Raw genomic sequence first — 18,074 nt, 5'->3', positions numbered from 1 at the left:
GATGAGTGACAGAAATACAAAAACTATCTTCATTTAGATTTTTAATTATCAGATCTTCCTGTTCTTGCTCCAGACCTATTATCCCAATGCATTAACATGCTGTGATTTCCCTCTCAGTATATTAGAGCTTTAACAAAAGCAGCCTTCTCCAAAGCACCAAGCTGCAGCTGCCTATGGTAACTAGCTATTACCTTAATTAAAAGGCAGTAAAAGCTCAAGTGGTCAGTTTTTTCTTGCTTTGCACCTTCCCAGTTCATTTGCTGAAGTGCTTTGCAAGAAAAGCGGGTGTGCCATCTCCCACCAGCTGGTAAACCAGCCACGCTCCTGAAAACAAATCGCTTTGGCAATCCCGGGCCCGAGTTATCTGAGCCTGTACTCTGGCATAAGACCAAAGCCAGGTCTAATGTGCATCAGCAGAAATTGCCGTATTATAAAAACCCAGAGAAGGCCAGACCCCTGGCACACTGTGGCTCCGGCTGTCCCCATGCCCAGCCCTCCCCAGTCCTCAAACCCCTGTGATGGGGTGCGGGCTGCTTTTACTCCCCATTCCCCTGGTAGCCGGGCTGGCCTCACACCCGGAGGCACGGGGAAAAACCCACCCACACCCATTCAATCCATCCGTCTATCCACACACCGCCAAACCCCAGCATGGGAAGGGGGGAAGGAGGGAGGGAGGGAGGCATGGATGGAGGGGATGCGGAGGGCATGGCCACTCGCCCCGCTCACCGTGACGGCAGCCCTGTGGTCCCGCCTTGCCTGGCTCCCCAGCAGGTCTAAGGTTCACTGATCTCTGGTCGCCTCACCTTTGACACCGCTCCCCGGGAGCCGCCGGGTGGTTTCGCTTTTATCTGTCCCTGGAGCAGAGAGGCTCAGGCAGCCGGACGGGGTTCTTGCCCCTGACCCCACGTACCAGAGCGCCCGGAGGAGAGCAAGGCTTCGGGAAGGTAAAGGCATCCTCCGCTGGGGGATTACCCGCAGGGCAGGCCCCAGCCCCGACCCACCATCTCCGAGGCACCTTTCCCAGATGGGCTCCCAGGACTCTAATCCTCCCACCGGGAAGCAGCCCCGCATCCCAGCCGCAAAGGGGCATCCACTGTGGAGGGCGGCACCATCCTCAGTGGCTCCCTGCCTGAGAGAAGAGATTTTAGAAAGACTTAGGAAGCCCTCTGCCCTACCCCCATCCTCTCGGGCAGACGAAGAGCTGCTGCGAAGGTCTTAGCAGAGCGCTTGGTCTCACCCGCAGCCCAGGGCAGCCTTTCTTTCTTGATGCCTTATTTCTCCAGCCCGCTCTGGCTGCGCAGTTAGTGACTCTTATTCTCTTCCCCTTAGCTTTGAGGAGGGCTGATTGCATTGAGAAATCAGTACTATGTAAATCTAACAGTGTTTACGCATTAAGTCTTTGCAGTTGGGATTTTCGTATCCCCTGGTAACCTTGGCTTAAAGGAACTTTCCAAGCAGCCGCACTCCTACACCAGCACTATGAGAACTTTAGCAGGTAGGAGGAGGCTCCTAAAAGCAGAGGAGTGCATTGAGCTGAATACTAGACAAGTTAATGGGGGAGGTAGGTACATGACCACTATCTGGGGGGAAAAAAAAATTTGAATCTGAAAGAACCTAAAGCATTGTGTCCAAAAATTGCAGGGCTAGATACTGCAGACTTACACGGCTGGCATTGTGGTCCTCTTTTTTCCGAGGAGCTGATTAACTGTGGTTCTTGTTCACTGCTGCACCCTTGCAGAAACTCAGCAAATGTCTTTAATGGTTTTAGGATCTTCTTAGAGCTTGTGGTTTAAAAAAGCTTAGACATCAGTTAGACATCATTAAACGTAAACATCATTAATTTCCCAGGAAGTTAGAGTCTTAAATAACAGTTCTCAGTAGCTCCATCCCCAAAGTTATGCATTTCTTTTCTTTTTTTACTATTTTCCTTTGGAAATAAAAAGCTTATCCCCTGACCATAAATATACCAGGATCCCGCCTCCCCAGGTTAAAAATACTGCAGAGATATCAATTTATCGAGTGGCGAAAGCCAAGCCCTTGCTGTTGCATTCCAGTGCAAATATCTACTCTACCTCATGTTTCTGCTTTTCATTACTAGTGTTTATGCCCATAAAACACGAGTTTGAAAGGATGGTCCTTAGAGAAAGTCCACTTTCCTGCTAATTATAAACAACTGAGTCACCCTCATAAACAGATTTGTCAGGTTTCTTCCTGGAAACAGTGAGGGCAGGCAGTTCATGTGCAGTATCACTGATCTGGCACAGCTGCCATACGTGGCAAACAGATTACCTTTAAGTTGATTTACATTAAACCAGTGGGCTCCATAAGGGAAGCTGGTTAATGCTGGTTGGAGCTGCCTCCACACCATGCACCCACCCGTTGCCCACCGGAAGGAGAGAGGAGACATTGAGACGGTGGGACAGGCATGGCTGGTCGAGAACACAGTTTCCTGGGTGCAGTGATGCTTAATCCTCAATTAGGAGGTGAGAAATGATCTGCGTTGCGGCTGTTTCGGTACTCACTTTCTAGGTGAGTGTAAGATCAGGCAAGCCTGTCTCAAATATCTGCTGCTAGATTCAGCTGTCACAAAATATTAAGCTGTATCTGGAGACTAAATCTGCCAACAGGATTTTTACAGTCGATTGAAGAGAAATGCTTGTCTAGACTGATCTCTAGCTCTTTATATTGAATCTGAGCAGGTTCAGCTTTCCCTGCCCCTTGGCATGGCCTCTAGGCACGAGGACAGGACTTGTAACACCTCAGCTATTCCCCAGGCTGCTCCCTAAATTGCTGAGTTATTCTTTACCAGGATCAAAGGAAAAATCCCCAAAATCCAGCATCTAAGCAGTCCCAGTTCAGGTTACACCTCAGCCTTTCAAAGTCTGCATGGGAAAATTTGCTAAAGTCATTTTGCAGAGAAGCATCAGTGTCTTCTTCAGAGTTTCAAGTTTGTAGTGAGGTAAATCAAACTTATTCTAGTTATGCCAATAGAAGCTTTCTGGCATGCAGGTGCACTCTGCTGGGGCTTAACTCACAGAAATCAGCAGGAAAGTTGCTTTAAATGCTTTTGCTGGTTATGCTCAGTCAGTCCCAGCCTAGGGAAGTCAGGGAGGTTTCCAGATGAAGAACGAGCTTCTGCTTCATCGGCAGCGTGAGCTGAAGGAACAGGGATGCTGTTTGCTGCAAGGCAGCAGCACCCTTATCTGTACCCAGAGCAGGCATCAGTGACCCTGCCGGAGCAGCATCCTGGGTTTGCAGAGCTGACTGTAACCCTAAGCTGGGTCTTGCTGACAGGGTCTTCCCCAGGGCAGGGAGCAACCGCAGGAGGGTGACTACTAGCCACATGAGATGTCTGGAGGGCTTTTCCCATAGTCCCTTAGCCAGTGAGCACAGGGTTTTACTTTGTACACTCCTTTTTCAACAAAAAAAGGAAAAAGAAAACAGTTTCCCCTAAATCCTGTTTTCCATTGAACCAAAACAAAGCCACTTGTTTTGCTTCCTTGCCATTCTCCTCGGGTGGAAAGGGAGATTCACCTTCTGCCTCTTAACATGGAAAAGAAATTGTTTCAAATGAGCTTTGGCAAAACTCCCCGTCTCTAATAGGTGTTTGCTGGCAAGAAAAGTTTACAAGGAAATTTCTATCATTACAGTAATTCTCAGGTGAGCTTTGTTCCAGCGTCAATACAGCCTTCTAGGGTTAAACCGAGAGCAGCAGAGTGAAATATTGAGAAATTGAGTTTAATATAGACAATCTTGGGTGGTTTCATGCAGCTTCTTGCTTCCCTAGAGAGTTTTATGTTGTATCGCCTACGGTAGCTAACGTAACTGCACAGAAAGGACAGCAGTCTTATTTCCAGGCCTACAAAGATGCAAATGCATGTAACTAATACCATAAGGAGCACCCTTATGCTGTGCCACAGGGTTTACCTTTTTCCTGCTTAAAAAATGTAACCCACCCCTAACTAGCTGTTCTGCACAAACTGCAATGCCGCCCAATTCATCACTGGGCTGTATGAGCGGGGGAAGAAGATGTTACCCCTGTTTTTTAAGGGGATGAAAGCCCATCTCACCAAGCAGAAAAACCACCCACATCTAAAGATACAGACCCGGGTTCAGCCAGCACCGAGGAATGCTCTTAATAACAGCCTGCTTTGATCACAGCTCAGGGAAGGGAGAAGAATTAAAGGTCTGGAGCCTGCCAGATTGAAGGGGGAAGACAGGCAAAATAAAGGAGGCACGTGGGATGAGCAGTATGTAGGAACAAGAGGCTTTTGTCAGATGAGGGAGCCACAGAGACATTCATGGGCTGGGAGCTACATTGCTAGCACCGCTGTTAGGTGTCTTTATAAAGGTACTTCTTGCTCACCTGCAAGTTCTGCATGCCAAACTCCTGCGAGCCCCAGGTAGAAATTGGAGTAATTGCACCAAATCTTCATTATAAGTCTTGCAGGTGTCTTGCTCTCTGGCTGACCAGGGCTTTCTTGAAAAGCATGTGGAGGGAAGCACCCCACGCCAGTAGTGTTCACCCCAGCAGCATTCACCCCAGCATGCAATAGCAGTGAGAGTGTCAGGACACACAGGCAGGGACCAGCAGCAGGACACTAACATTTTAGCATCCTTCAGAAGGCTCCTCTGCTGCCTTTGGGTGTTAGAAGGTTAGATCTATACAGAAGGCACATCCCATCTCTGCACACAGCAGTTATGGGCTTGCTGGTGGCATATTTCCCCTTTGCTGCTGCGTGTGAGGTGGGATAAATGCATGCAAGGTCATCTCATGCCCTTCTCCTGCTCAGTTCAACACCCCATGACCCTTCATCTTCAAGCTCTGCATGAACCTCCCTCTCTCCTGCATAGCTCTCCACGTGAGCTGAGTAATTTTAGAGGAGGAGCTCTGAAAGGAGGAGCTCTGCAAGGAGGAGCCAGGGCAAAGCTTTGGCTAGCTGCAAGACAGTGTTACTCACTGCCCTTTGCTGACAGCTCCTGCTGACAGCAAGGCAGTGACACTTCCTTGAGCTCAAGGCTGGGAGAAGGGCACACGTGCCATCCAGGAGGGCTCACATGGACCGTCCTCTTCCCAGGGTATGGCCAACACTCTGCAGCGGCTCTCTTCAAGTCAGGTTTGAGGTGACCACCGTTATTTCGGGCCATGCTCCCCCGCCGTCCCAGGTCACCATGCAGCATAGCTCTACCCTGAGTGATGCAGAGTCACATTCCATAGTGCAACGGTCACAAGGGCGTGAGACTTCATGGGCTTGGTATGCCCAGGGTTTCTTAATCCACGATGGAGGAGCATGTGCCATCTGCTTTGTGTGCTGCTGTCCTCAAGGGTGCTTGAGTCAGGTCCTCTCACTCCTGCTTTTTCACCCTGGTGAGCAATATGCTGATTGAAGTTTTGCTACCACAAAGCCCATCAGTTCTTGGCGTGCCCAGCCATCCCCTGGGCAGTGTCTTTAGCAAGCTCGTAGCAGCATCACCTCCATGCCTGAGCTAGGCTCTCCTAGTATGACTTCTAACCAAGACCCACAATAAGTGTGGAACATCAGCCTAAGCTCTTCACCAGGACTTTGGGGAAGGAGGCATACCTCAAGAGCAAGGCACACCCATAAGTGATGTCCCTCTGCCATTAACTTTCTCCAGCATGTCCTCTCTTTAAAGGAGATGCACCCAATCCAATCTCCTTGTCTACATCCAAGAAGTACTCTTGCATCAAGTTTCTTCCTAAACATCTCCACCCTCTGGTCATAACTGACAGTGGCAGATGGATTGATGTATTAAATTTGATTCAGGGTATTAACGGTTTTGTTCTAGCCTATTTTGAGGTTAAACCCCACCTGCCCTGCTGCCACCAGTCAGGAGTTGATGCAGGAGGCTCAACTGATGGACCTGGGATCACCGCAGACATGTTTCGAACGGAGTTGGTTTCCTTGCAGGACATGGCACAGAAAGCAATGCCGGGCACCTCCCTGGAGGGGATTCGCCCCACCTACATCTACAAGGTTGTTCTGCTGGGGAGCACATCAGTGGGAAAGTCAAGCCTGGCCTACCGATACGTGAAAAATGACTTCAAGGAGTCTCTGCCAACCGTGGGATGTGAGTGAGTGGTTTCAATAGCTTGATGGCTCTGGACAAGAGACCAGGCCTGTTGCCCTTCCTTGCAGTGGGGTGGGATGCAGGAGAACAGGTTGGTGTATCCTGCAGTAGCACAGACCCACTTTTGAACATGATACGGAGTTGCCCCAGAGCCAGACCTCCCCCATCACTGTCACCTTCAGATCTCTGCAGCCCATTTTCCTCAGCACTAGGCTGTAAGCAAAGCCACATCCAAATTGCATGTTTGGTTTAGCACTGCTTTTTGGAGGCAGATGAGCATTGAAATGAGTGAAACCTGGGGTCCAAACTGTGTGGCTGCATCTGCCCTATGCATGCTTGGTTCTGTGCTGCCCTCACAGCTATTCGGACACCCCAGGAAAGTCTCTCCTGTACATGTGCTTCCCCAGCCTCAGTGGAGCAAGAAGGTTCTGGCTGAGGTGCAGGTGGACAGGACAGCCCAGGAGGCGGTGGCCAGCTGCAGCAGGACCCCCCCAGCACTGCCTGATGGTAGGCTCGCAGCAGTGCCTTGTTCCTCTAGCCTGCCTGCAGAGATGAGAGCGCAGCCCTCCCCACACCCTGGCCAGGCTGCAAACTCCATGCTCTGCCCCACTGGCAAAGGGGAGAGCATCTGCCCCTGCGCGTCCTGTCCTGACAAACCATGCTGAACAACCCACATCCGAAGGCAGGCCATGTGCATGCTCGTGCTTTGATGAAAACCATCTGGAGAGCTGCGAGAACCCTGCTCCCTCTATACCCTCCCTTGGGCCAAGACACCTGCTGGGATCAAGCTGCCTCCCCTGTACATTCACATCAGCACAGCTTCCTACAGCACCTAGACATTATAGATGTTCGTTTTACATGATATACCTGGGTTTTGCCCTAAGAAGGCAAGGCAGGCACAGAGGTTGTGGTCCCACCTGCAGCCTGAAGAGCTAGCTAGTGGAGGAAGGTGAGGTGCTGCGGAGCTGCTCCCCTTGTCCCTCTGCCTTGGCTCTGGCTGGTCCACAAGCAGCCATCTGCTCCCTGGGAGCAGGGATGGAGGCTCCCCTCCAGTGGGAGCCCTTTTCAGTAGATATTCCTATCCACAGCTCTCACAGGTCTGACCCACCAGCAAGATGGAGGTGGCTCTTTATCTGCGGGCTATTCTGCAAAGCTCAGAGCTATCTGACATCAAAACTGGTGTGCATCCACCAAATCTGCTGCCAGGAAGGGCTCCCAGCCTGCCACAGGCTGCCCTGCCTTGTGGCATGCCATCCCATCAACAGTGCCAGTGCTTATGAGAAACCCGTCCCAATTTTGTGCATTAGAGCATTGTTACCAGCCCTTGGGAAGGGTTTGACCTCACGGCAGTGGATCTGAGCTCTCTGCTCTTGCTGCAAGTGAACATGCACCCTGCATCTTGCTTGCAGGCTCCTTCTTCACACAGATGCTCAACCTGGAGGTAGCCACTGTCAGGTTTGAGATCTGGGACACGGCAGGCCAGGAGAAGTACCACAGCGTCTGCCACCTCTACTACCGGGGTGCTCATGCTGCTCTCCTCATTTACGACATCGCTAACAAGGTAAGCGATGTAATGCTGATCCGGTCCATACTGAAACTATGCTATGCTGCAGCAGCACTGGTGGGGCAGAGGTGTCCAGATGATGGTGTTTGTCCTTGGTGGAGCAGAAAGCGGTACACAAACACCACCTGAGAAGATGAATGTCCCACCTGGGACATGCCAGGGGCTGTCCCTGCCCTTGCAGGACCACACTACCACCCCAGGGGTGATTTCTGCTGCCATGCAGAAAGGGTGCATCCCATCCAAGGCTGATTTATCCCTAAAGGTGTTTGAGGGCCGGCAACCTGTTTCCCTGGGAGAGAGGGCAATCAAAGCCTCCTCACCACATCTCTTCCACCCCCTTTGGTTTGGTGCCACCCATCCAGCTTTGCTATGCCTGAGGCAAAGGGATAAATCAAAACCAGATCACTGGGTGGTTTTGTCTCCATCTCTCCAGGAAACACTCAACAGAGCAAAGCTGTGGCTGAGGGACCTGGAGAAGGAATTTCTTCCCCATGAAATCGTCATTGCTTTGGTGGGCAACAAGACAGACCTTGCTGCTAAGCGAGAAGTCACCACTGAGGTGAGCACCTGTGGTGAGCTCCCAGGCCCCCTCATCACCCCCTCACCAGCAAGCACTGGGATATGTCCTAGCAAAGCTGAGAATTTAAAAGGCTTTCAGACACCTCCAAAGTCCCCGTACAATTATTGACCTGCCATGAAATGCCACTGTAACCAAACAAGAAGCCCCAGAGTTGGCTGGGGAAATAATTCTGCTTGTCTCCATCTAGGAGGGGGAAGAGTTTGCAAGGACCAAAGACCTCCTGTTCATGGAGACATCTGCAAAATCCAACCACCAAGTAAATGATATCTTTATGGCCATAGGTGAGTTGTGTGACACCTCACCTGTGTGGCAGGTGAGAGCAGAGGTGGGTGAACCGCAGGCCCCAAACCTCTGTTTCAGGGCTGCAAGCACTTTCCCTCTCCCAAAGCTGACCCCCTTCATTGCTTGTGCTTGCCACCAAGGTCTGCTTCCCTGCCACTCCAGCCTGCGCCACAGCTGGCAGCTTCAAGGGTCATAGCCACAGCAGTCCGTGGTTTCAGTGCAAGGTGTCACACCTCTTAGGGCAGAAGGACAGACAGATCCATCCCAGGATGTTCCAACATCAGAGATAGATTTCAGGCCCTCACCCAAAGCCACAGTTTTCTTTTGCTTTAGTACCTGAGCTAGGTGTAATAGTGTCCCCAGCGTAGCTGTTTGGTAGAGATCTAACATTATTACTGTGGGATGGTACCGGTGGCCATCAGTGGGTCCCCTGGGGTGAGATGGGACAGCCACTGCATTTCACCCCACCGGCAGGAGAAATGAGCCCTTTCTCACCTTGTGTTTCTTCGTAGCCCAAGAACTCCTGCAGCGGGAACAAGAGAAAGCATCCGCCCCGTCCCTGCACAGGAGGTCAACAGTCGACCTGGGGGAGAGCGGGGCGAGGACAGGGTGCTGCCGGCTCTGAGAACGAGCAGCTCTGGACCTCAGCGGTGGCTGGATGAGGTCTCCAAGAGAGCAATGACAAAGCAGGGGGGATGCAGAAGTGCAGGGGCAGCCCAGCCCGACCACCCTCCCTCTTGGAGCGAGGTCAGAGCCCATCCTGGGGTCACGGGGCCTCTTCAACCCTCTAGCACTGGCTTCATCCAAGAGGTAAAGCACAGGGGTTTCTTCCACCAGCTTTCCACTTCCAGAGAGCAGTGTGACCCGCCAGCACCACTGCCACCATCCCTGACTGGTGACATCCCCCAGCCCCAGCTGCACGTCAGCTCCTCCATGTCCCTTCCCATCTGAAAAGTGAGGGCTTAACTTTCTGGAGCGAAGCAGGTGCATTCCAGTGGCTTTACACCCAGGCTGCAAATAAAGAGAATATTGCCCTAAAGGTGTTATTTTGCCTTCCTGACCTGTATGTTAGCCCACAGGTGGGGACCACAGGAAGGCTGGAGGTGGCAGGGACCATAGCCAGTGCTCCCCTCACCCTACTGGCCCCTACCTGACCCATTACAGGGGTCACAGACTATCCTTGAGAGAAATCACCGATTTATTGCTGATATAAGAGCCAGGTCTGGGGGCAGAGCAGGGCCAAAGCAAATGCCAGGCATCGCGGTAGCCTGTGCCTTGCCGGGCCTCTCCTTTGCGCATTATGAATTACACTGCAGGAACACGCCTTGGCTGGAAGAGGAGGAAAAAAAAAGCACCCGGGCTCTCTCCAAAAGCATGCTGGTGCCCAGCAAAGCCGGGGGGTGTCAGGCTCAGGGCATATATTGCCCTTTCTGGGAGAGCTGTGGCAATGCTGGCATGGCCACAGGCAAAGAGCAGCACCACTCACCCTGTCTGCAGGGCAACGTAACCGCTGAGTTTTTGGGGCATGCCCTGATGGTGACACCAGCCTGTGGGGCAAGGCTTGGCTGGGCTGAGCTCTGCCACAAGGCAGCAGACACCCTTGAAGATGTTCCCCATGGAGAGGAGGGGACCACAGCACCCTTTGTCCAGGTTTGCCAGGTCAGCTCCCCCCTGAGGACCCCCCCCCAGCACCCCACACCAGCTGGGGACACCCACCTGCGATGCTTCCCCAGGGTTGACCCACCCTGGAGCAGGACAGGGGCTCCTTCTCAGCAAGAAGGCAGATTTGCTGCCTCCTCTTGCCTAAATCCCCTGCACTAGGGCAGCGCCACTCACCCCCCGCATCTGCCCCCTCCCTCCCTCCCAAGATTAACCCTTCCCTCCCCAAACAGCCCTAGACCCTCAATGCTGGGCCAGGAGCTGCAGATAGGGATGCTGAGGGTCACCCTTCTCTGTGGCCCCTCTGGCTCCCAAACTGGAGAGGGGGTAAAATGCTCTGGCTTGGGGACACAGTTTGCGAGGGGACGTTTGAGGACATGCAGCGCGATGGACAGGGCCCCGTGTGCTCCCTGAGCATTTCTGACCCAGGCCATGGAAATGGGGTGGCTGTTTCTGACCCTGACACCATGGAAATGGAGGTATTGGTGGCACCCATGGGTGCCGGCATGCTGCGAAGACCCCAGGGGATGCACCTGGGAAAGGGGGGCCTCTGAGGCTTATTTTTAGGGTGTTTTTTGAGGTGTGGGGGGATAAACATGCCATGTCATGCAGAGAGGGAAGTGCTGCCACACTGCATGCACTGCTGCGGCAGGCTGCAAAACTGCGGTGAGACCAGCAATTTTTGGGGTTGTACCCCCCCGCCCCACGACCCCTGCAACCCCCCACGCTGCGTTTCAGAGCAGAGAGGCTGGGACACGGGGATGAGAGGAGAAGGGCTTTTATTATCGGCTTCAGCTCAGGGGCTCTGCTCCTCCCAGAGGGGCTGGGGGTGCAGGCGGCGGGTGGCACAGGCTTGCCGCCGGCCGGCTCCCCCGGGATGGGTGCCCTCACCCAGGGCTCGCCGCCGCCCGAAACGCCCTACCGGCCTGATCCCACGCCCCGTGTACCAGGAGGGGTCGATGTCCGGGTCTGCAAAGCAAAAGCCGAGGAGCTGTCAGGGGGTGATGAGGGGGACATGGAGGGGAGGACAGAGCATTGCACCCATGGGTGGGGGGGATGATGAACCCCAGGGGAGTAGGAAAAGGGGCTGGAGGGGATAAAAGCTGTCGCAAAGGCTGTTTCAAAGCAAACCTTTGCTTCTGCATAGTGACCTCCCCCCCCTCCACCCCCCAAATGCAGCTGAGTCTGGGGAAGGAGAGGGCGCTGGAGGTGGGGGGTTGGCTGCGGGGGACTCCCTTACTCCTGCTCTCCTTACTCCTGATTTCCATGGAGCGCTCGCGGATGCGGCCGTGGGCGACGGGCAGGGTCAGGCAGGTGAGCAGCAGGCACAGGAGGCAGGCGGCCCCCAGCTTCATCCCCGGCACCTCTCTGGCTGTGGCGGCTCAGCCCCAAAGCCTCCTGGCCCCTGGCGCTTGCTGCTGGTGCCACGAAGACAGTAGCCTCTGACGCGGCTGTGGGAGTGAAGGGGTTTGGCCGTCGCAGAGACACCCTGCTTGGGTTAAATGCTTGCAGGGTGAGCCCCCGATCAGGAGGGGAAGGCTGCGACAGAGGGGATGGGGTGACCATATCACTTCTGCCATGGGACTGCCGTTCCCGTCACAGCTTCCCCAGGCTGGCTGCAATGCAAAGGGCACGGGGCAGCTTGATCAAAACCCAGGGGTTTTGCTGGGGCTGATACCTCTGGGGAAAATCTCCCCTGCAAACATGAATTGTACAAACCTCATGTTAATTAAAAATAGCTTTTTGTCCTAGCCTAGTGCCTTAGGCCAGGCCTGGTATTGCCCTTTCTGGCCGGGACCCCCAGTGTGCCTGCGGTGGCAGGACCCCACAGCCCAGGAGATGGGGAGAGGGGCCAGTGCCGAAACATGGGGCTGGAGGCACAAATGGGTATTGCTGACAGATGCTGGGTGATGGATGGACCACGGCCACCTCTGCGCCCTCAGCACCCACTCCTGGAGCCGGCTGCTGAAATGATAACCCAGGAGCACCCTGTAACATGCTTTATGGCACCGAGGCAATGAGTGGGACCGTGCAGGGTGGGTTGAGCAATGGGCTTGATTTCTGCAGCTGCCTGCAATGAGGGAGTGGGGCAAGGGGCAGAAGCGGGAGAGCCAGGTTAAGCAGGACATGGTGGGGATGCGGTGGCAGCTTTATTTCCAGGGACTTTTGCAAAGCAGAAGTTTGCAGCATGCCGGGCAGGAGCCAGTCTGGCCTCCTGAGAGCTCAGGTTTGCTGCGGCCGCTGACTTTTTACAACCCCTTTTGGAAACCTCCCAGCTGGCTGGACAGACACAAAGACATGCACACACAGGCAAAGCAGCGCTCAGGAAATTATCCAGCAACAAAAGCATTACAAGGGGGACAGAAAAGCGGTGCTACCCCCCCGCCGGGGCTGCACTTACCGTGGCGCAGTAAGGCGAGGTGCCTGGCTGCTGTCCTGCTGAGCTGAGCAGCTGCCGTCTGAGCCAGAGTCCCCTCCGGTCGCCGTTTTTATGGCTGGTTTCGTGCTGATGTCAGAGGCGAGCCCTGGCGGGGACCGAGCTGGGGCATCTCCCCTCCCCGCCATCCCCTCTCATCAAATCAGCACAGGGATTTTCGTGACTCAGAAGGGACCAGCATTTTATCTTCTGCTGGCCGAGGCAGATAACTTGGGAATATGTTAATCCCTGTCCTTGACCTGGCGAAGCTTTCTGCTCCATCACCGTGCTCACAGGGAGCCCCTTGCCCAAAACCCGCTTCAGAGGGTCAGTGGGTGATGCCACCCCGAATGCTGTGCCCGTGCATTGGGGTCCTGCTGCCATAAACCAGTTCCACCGCAGGGGTTATGCTGGGTGCCACCACCCTTCACCCTCAAACCACCTCGCAAAAGCTGCTTTAAGGAAATCAGAAAATTAAGTGGGGAGAAGAGGGGAAGGGGACTGGCCGGGGCACATGGACTGGCAGGAGTGGGCTCATCCCTGTGGCGTGGGGGTTTCAAACCTCCCATTTTTAAAAGAGTTAAACCACCCCCAGGTAAAGATTTCTGATGATGTTTGTTCTGCCAGATGAGATGCTGGAGGAGCCAGCTTGGGTCCTAGCACGGGGGGACTGTTGGGGTCCAAACACACATTCACCCCCAGGCAAAACTGGAATTACTAGGACTTTGAGGAATGTTCTAAAACAGGGACATCTCTGTGTTGGCAGGGTGGTGAAGACACCATCACTGGTGGAGTGTGGGCAGGGGAAAGGGGTCAGTCTGCCACCCCCATGCAGAGCTGGCATTGCCCTGGGACAGATCTCCATCGTGCCACGGTCAGCTCCAATGCCTGAGCACAGCCAATCTTGAGGGACAGTCAAGGGAGTAGCGTGGGACAGAGGGTGACAGCTGCGGAGGGGCATCAAAGGCAGGGAAAGGGATGAAGAGAGGAGAAAAAAATGCATCAGCCAAGGAAACCCAGACTCTGGGCTCAGCAGGGCTCTCTCCATCCCAAGGTTGTTGCTATTAATACAGATTTAAAGCGTCCCCTTGACATTGTGGGCCTGTGTTTCAGGCTGCTTCGGCTCCCACATTTGCTCCTGGGTTTCTATGCAAGTCGGAGCAGCATATTTCAGGGTCAGCCCCCTCCTTACCCCCATGCTGTGCATCCCCTTTGCCTGCCTGGCCTCACTGCTGGGTACCACTGACCCACACTCATCCCACCTGCGGCTCTGTGACCAGCATCTGACAAGTCATATTTCCATCCTGTTCACCACCATCTCCCCGTGTTCTGCTTCAGTGCCGCTGCTTCAGCTCCTGTCTGCTTTCACCTGCTTAGTTTTAAAGTGAGGGGTGCACCAGCTAGTTAAAGGAGAGGATGGGGAGAGAAAGGAGCCTTCACTCAGGTGAGCTGAAAGAACAGGCACTGCAAAATGGGTCCTAGGTTCTGGACACAAAATTGGCTTTATTGCATGATTTAGTGTACATATATATAATCTCTACACAGGCAGATGGGCAGGAAACTGGCAAATAACAACGCAGGTGACTACAGCGTGAATGACGCCTCAGTTTGCACTGCTGAGGCTCATGGCGAGGACTTCTTCAGAGGGTCAAGCATCTGAGCGGTTGTGTGGAAGGACTTGAGTTACAGCTGAAACCAGGTACAGCAAGAGGTGCTGTTGGGAGAAAGCTGAACCCTGACACCAGAAGGGTGGGTGCAAACCCATAGCATTGCCCAGATCTTGGTGGAGCTCCCTTCTGCCAGCCAAGGAGCTGCCGTCCTAGCACCAAGGCTGGCTGAGCAGCAAGAGATGCACCCGGCAATGCCTCAGTGTCTGGGAGAGTTTCTACAATGGCAGTGATTTGCACTTACCATTCTGAACTTCAGGCCAGAAGGATTTCATTTTAAAATAAGAAATTGGGTTTGTTTCCAGCTGGAAAGCCCAGACTACGGACTTACAAGACTGTTCTGGGATGACTGTGGGACCAACTTCTAGGCAGTTAACAGTCTCTACTACTACCAAAGTTAAATGTACATGTTACTTGCATGAGAATTCACACTACTGCTCATAATTAAAGTGGTTTTAGTTCGAATGCACAGGAATGGCCTGAAATGGTGCAGTCCGAGTGGCCATCGATGGGAAACTGCCAGCATCGGTCCGACATCCCCACTCCGGCCGCAAGCGATCCTCCCCGCATCACCCACTGTGGAGGGAGGGAGTTGGGGGCTATGAATGACAGGGACCAGCAGGTATCAAGCAAAATTTTTTTAACATGAACCTCCTCCAAAGTTTCCTGCAAGAGAAAGCAATCCTCTCCCCGTCCCAATGTCCTGGGCATGGGTACGGGGCCAGGCACTGATCCACCAGGGTCAGTGGACGTGGAGAATTAAATGTTGGAGGAAAACAAACAGTTTGGGGTTTCTGGGGGAGGGTGTTACCAATGCTGCTGTCACCTGGCAGGAGCCCAGGGCCACCACAGCCCCCAAAGGCCATCCCCTCCAAAGGATTGGATGGTCCTACCAGGTCCTACAATCCCATCATCAGGGACAGGGGACATGCTCATCCACAAAGCGCCTCTTGGCACTGGCTGACCTCTTGGCGGAGCAGGGAAAGCTTCCAGAGAAGCACCTATGCTCTGCTTGCTGGAGTCCTTCTGAACTTGCTGGTATAACCTTGCAGGGAGAAGGGACATCTTCGAGAGCTGGAAAAACAAACTGATCCCCAACAAGCCCTCCAGCCTTTCTTCCACTGTTCTTGCCACCGCTTCCTGCAAGCCTCACCTCACTCACATCCCCAGATGGTCACAGCTGCTTCAGGCACAGTGGCGAGAAGCCTCAGTGGGTGTTTGCATAGCTTCATGCAAAGACCTGTTGGCCAAGTGCTCACTGGGAGGGAGCCAGCGCTGCTCTTACCCTGCTTTGCTGCTCAGGGAAGGGAAGCAATGCTCCAAGGGACATCTCAGGGAGTCAGGACCAGTGTGGGGATGTGAATCCCAGCCTGGGATGCCTGGGTCCCTGCTCTACCTAGGGTACCCCAAGGGCATCCTGTGCCTGCTGTCAGCTCCTGTCCCCACTCGGCACCAGCCTGGGAGAGTGCAGGGACAGGCTCTGACAGCAATGCAATGACTGTGGCAGATGACATTGGCCTTTTGTGAAGGACTGGGCCATGTCACTGCTCCCAGTCCCCACACTGGAAAGCCACACTGATGTCCAGCTCCCTCCGAGGAGGTCACTCCTGCTCTGCACCCCTCTGGTCCCCTTGGTTGACCAGGTACCAAAGAGCTACCCAAAGCTGAGGTCTCATGGACCTGCATACTCCCATGAGAGCCCCTGGCCACGTGGCCACAGCCCAGTGCCTCGCTCCTCTTCCTGGCAGCTCCCAGCAAGATCCCTGCCCATGGCCTCCAGCTTCCCTCCTGTCCAGGGTTTCAGGGAGAGATGGGTGCGGGAGAAGGAAGAGCAAGCGTTGGGGGGAAAGCGGCGAGGCTTTGTGCCGAGGTCTTGTATCATCAGTGAAATGCAGTGGCAGGAGGGTCTCCCTCTCCTCAGGACAGGTGGGTCATCACAGGCTTCTGCAAGGCACCAGAGGGAGAAACCTCAGCTCACCGCCGTGCCCATGCCACCCCGAGCCACCTCTGCCACCCTAGGTGATAAGGCCAGCATGCTCCCTGTCCCCTCCAGCTGCCACTGCATGGAGTAAGGACCTGCCCCGTCCCATGGACCATGCAGGCAGTGAGAATTCAAAGGTGTACATCTTGTTTGGTCCCTCCACCCTTGGGCTTATGACATCCCAGACCTCAGGGGGTGGTGCCTAGGTGTGCCTGCCCTCACCGGCCAGCATGGTGAGACCAACGCCGAGAGCTGGGGGCTCTGCTGGTTCAAGGGGAGCATGGGGAGGGACAGGTCCCTCTGCGCAAGCCCAGGAAGGCAGGTCCCACATGGAGTCCAGGCCAGCCACCCTCTTGGGTGGCTGGGTTCATACCGCAAAGAGTCGCTCCACCCTCCTGTTCTTCCCGTTGGGGTTTCTCTGTGTCAGGGAGCCACGGTAAACAGAGTTGCGGTCAAAGGAGTCGTCAAGACCTGTCATGAAAGAAGAGGGATGGGCAGCAGGTCCTCATCCACCTCACTAGAGGTTTCAGTTACCCACCAAGTCACTTGGACTTTACTATCCCCCACTTATGGTGGTTTAGGATGCATGACTGCACTTCCCTCTCCAGGAGGGTGGTGGGAAGCTCTTTGACAACAGGGAGGCAAAAGCTGCTGCTACTCGGGTTTCCAGAGTGCCGTGCAAGCTGGGTCAGCTTTCCAGCAGTCAACTGCCAAGACCTCTGCTCTGGAAACCTCCATGGTACAGCAAAAGCCTAGGCCATAAGGAGCCCTCACCCCTCAAGGCTTCGATCCTCCTTTGACCTTCTAAGTCATCTCCCCTTCTCTGCCATCAACCTCCACCAGCTGGGCCTTTGCAGGCCCAACTTTTGCAAGTCATTGACCTGTGGGGCGGTCGGTCAGGAGACCGAGTTGCCCCATCACCCAGCCCAGAGGGGACTAGGCTCGCCTGGTGACGTCCATCCTGATTGCATATCCCTCTATCTCCTTGCAGGGCTGACGTGTCCCTCAGGCTGCCTTTATCTGCCTGCCCTTCGCAGGAAGGAGAGCAGATGACTCCTCTTCAGCACAAGGAGAAGGGACCTTTCCACCTACCAGCCTCAGCTTGGGAAATGGGACTGTTAATTGTCTGCCTGTACAGGGGAAACGCTATTCCTTCTCTGCATTAAATGGTCTTTCCCCCCTTCCCTCCTTTCATCTTCCGTTATCTGGAAGGAGAACCATTCTTTCTGCCTGTCAGCTTATGAGGCGAGATAAGAGAGAAATAGAAAAGTCATTTCCTAATGGGTCTCGCTGATATCAGTCAGGATGAAACGTTTCCAGTGATTGCCCCTTGCCACACAAGCCGCTGTGCCAAGTTTCAGGTCTCTGTCTACTTTGAAGCACTCCCAAGTTGCTGTTCATCATAGCTGGGCTGTGAAGGGCCTCTTGATCCCCACCAGAGACCAGTGGCTGAGGAAGGTGGGAAACAGGGTCAAGGATACCTTCCCCAAGATGACCAAGCGAGGAAGAGATTGCTATCAGAAGAGATGATGGGCTTAGGTGAGGCTTTGATGTCTAACAGCTGACAGGATGCCACAAATGAAGTAACACAGATGTCTCCCTGGACTCTGGGGTGGCAGGAGCCCAGGCTGCAGAGAAAGTCCTGGTTCTTGGAGGACTGAGCCGCCTCAGCCTGACCTCCGCTCTGCCATCACTGTCCCTGATCCTGCCAGCTGCTTCCTCCTTTCTAAGTTATCCACCACAGGTTTCCCCTGTGGCTGTCCTAACAGGGTCCACAAGCAAAGGGAAGGGGACCTCCAATGCAGACACACAACTGGATGCAGAGAGAGAGGACG

At 54.1% G+C, this 18,074-nt stretch overlaps 3 protein-coding genes across 7 annotated transcripts in view; 1 reads left to right on the top strand and 2 right to left on the bottom strand.

Moving 5' to 3' along the window:
* The first annotated feature begins 881 nt into the window (after positions 1-881).
* On the top strand, positions 882-17,406 carry RAB17 (RAB17, member RAS oncogene family). 4 transcript variants are annotated; one of them, XM_076342066.1, is made up of 6 exons: positions 882-944; positions 5,931-6,090; positions 7,500-7,651; positions 8,088-8,213; positions 8,422-8,515; positions 17,231-17,406. In XM_076342066.1, exons 2-6 carry the CDS (start codon positions 5,934-5,936, stop codon positions 17,290-17,292), a joined length of 591 nt encoding a protein of 196 aa, XP_076198181.1. In that variant the 5' UTR covers positions 882-944; positions 5,931-5,933; the 3' UTR covers positions 17,293-17,406. The 4 variants fall into 4 exon arrangements, with proteins under 4 accessions (XP_076198181.1, XP_076198178.1, XP_076198179.1 ...); XM_076342063.1 differs by lacking the exon at positions 17,231-17,406 and adding an exon at positions 9,029-9,549; XM_076342064.1 differs by lacking the exons at positions 882-944; positions 17,231-17,406 and adding exons at positions 2,424-2,483; positions 9,029-9,549.
* On the bottom strand, positions 10,972-11,588 carry PRLH (prolactin releasing hormone). Its single transcript, XM_076343276.1, has 2 exons — positions 11,431-11,588; positions 10,972-11,144 (listed from the first exon to the last, which is right to left on the bottom strand). The coding sequence occupies exons 1-2, from the start codon at positions 11,528-11,530 to the stop codon at positions 10,972-10,974; spliced, it is 273 nt and encodes a 90-aa protein (XP_076199391.1). The 5' UTR covers positions 11,531-11,588.
* MLPH (melanophilin) overlaps positions 14,076-18,074 on the bottom strand; it is a 29,525-nt gene continuing 25,526 nt past the window's right edge. For both annotated transcript variants that reach the window (XM_076342061.1, XM_076342062.1), the window contains 2 exons: positions 16,613-16,710; positions 14,076-16,202 (listed from right to left, as the gene is read on the bottom strand). In XM_076342061.1, coding sequence (XP_076198176.1) covers positions 16,176-16,202; positions 16,613-16,710 — 125 coding nt within the window. In that variant the 3' untranslated portion in view covers positions 14,076-16,175. The remainder of the gene's footprint in view (positions 16,203-16,612; positions 16,711-18,074) is intronic.

Source organism: Aptenodytes patagonicus, chromosome 6 (genome assembly GCF_965638725.1).
Source record: "Aptenodytes patagonicus chromosome 6, bAptPat1.pri.cur, whole genome shotgun sequence".
NCBI lineage: Eukaryota > Metazoa > Chordata > Aves > Sphenisciformes > Spheniscidae > Aptenodytes > Aptenodytes patagonicus.
The sequence above is the reverse complement of the archived record's forward strand: the minus strand, read 5'-3'. Positions and strand labels throughout refer to the sequence as shown.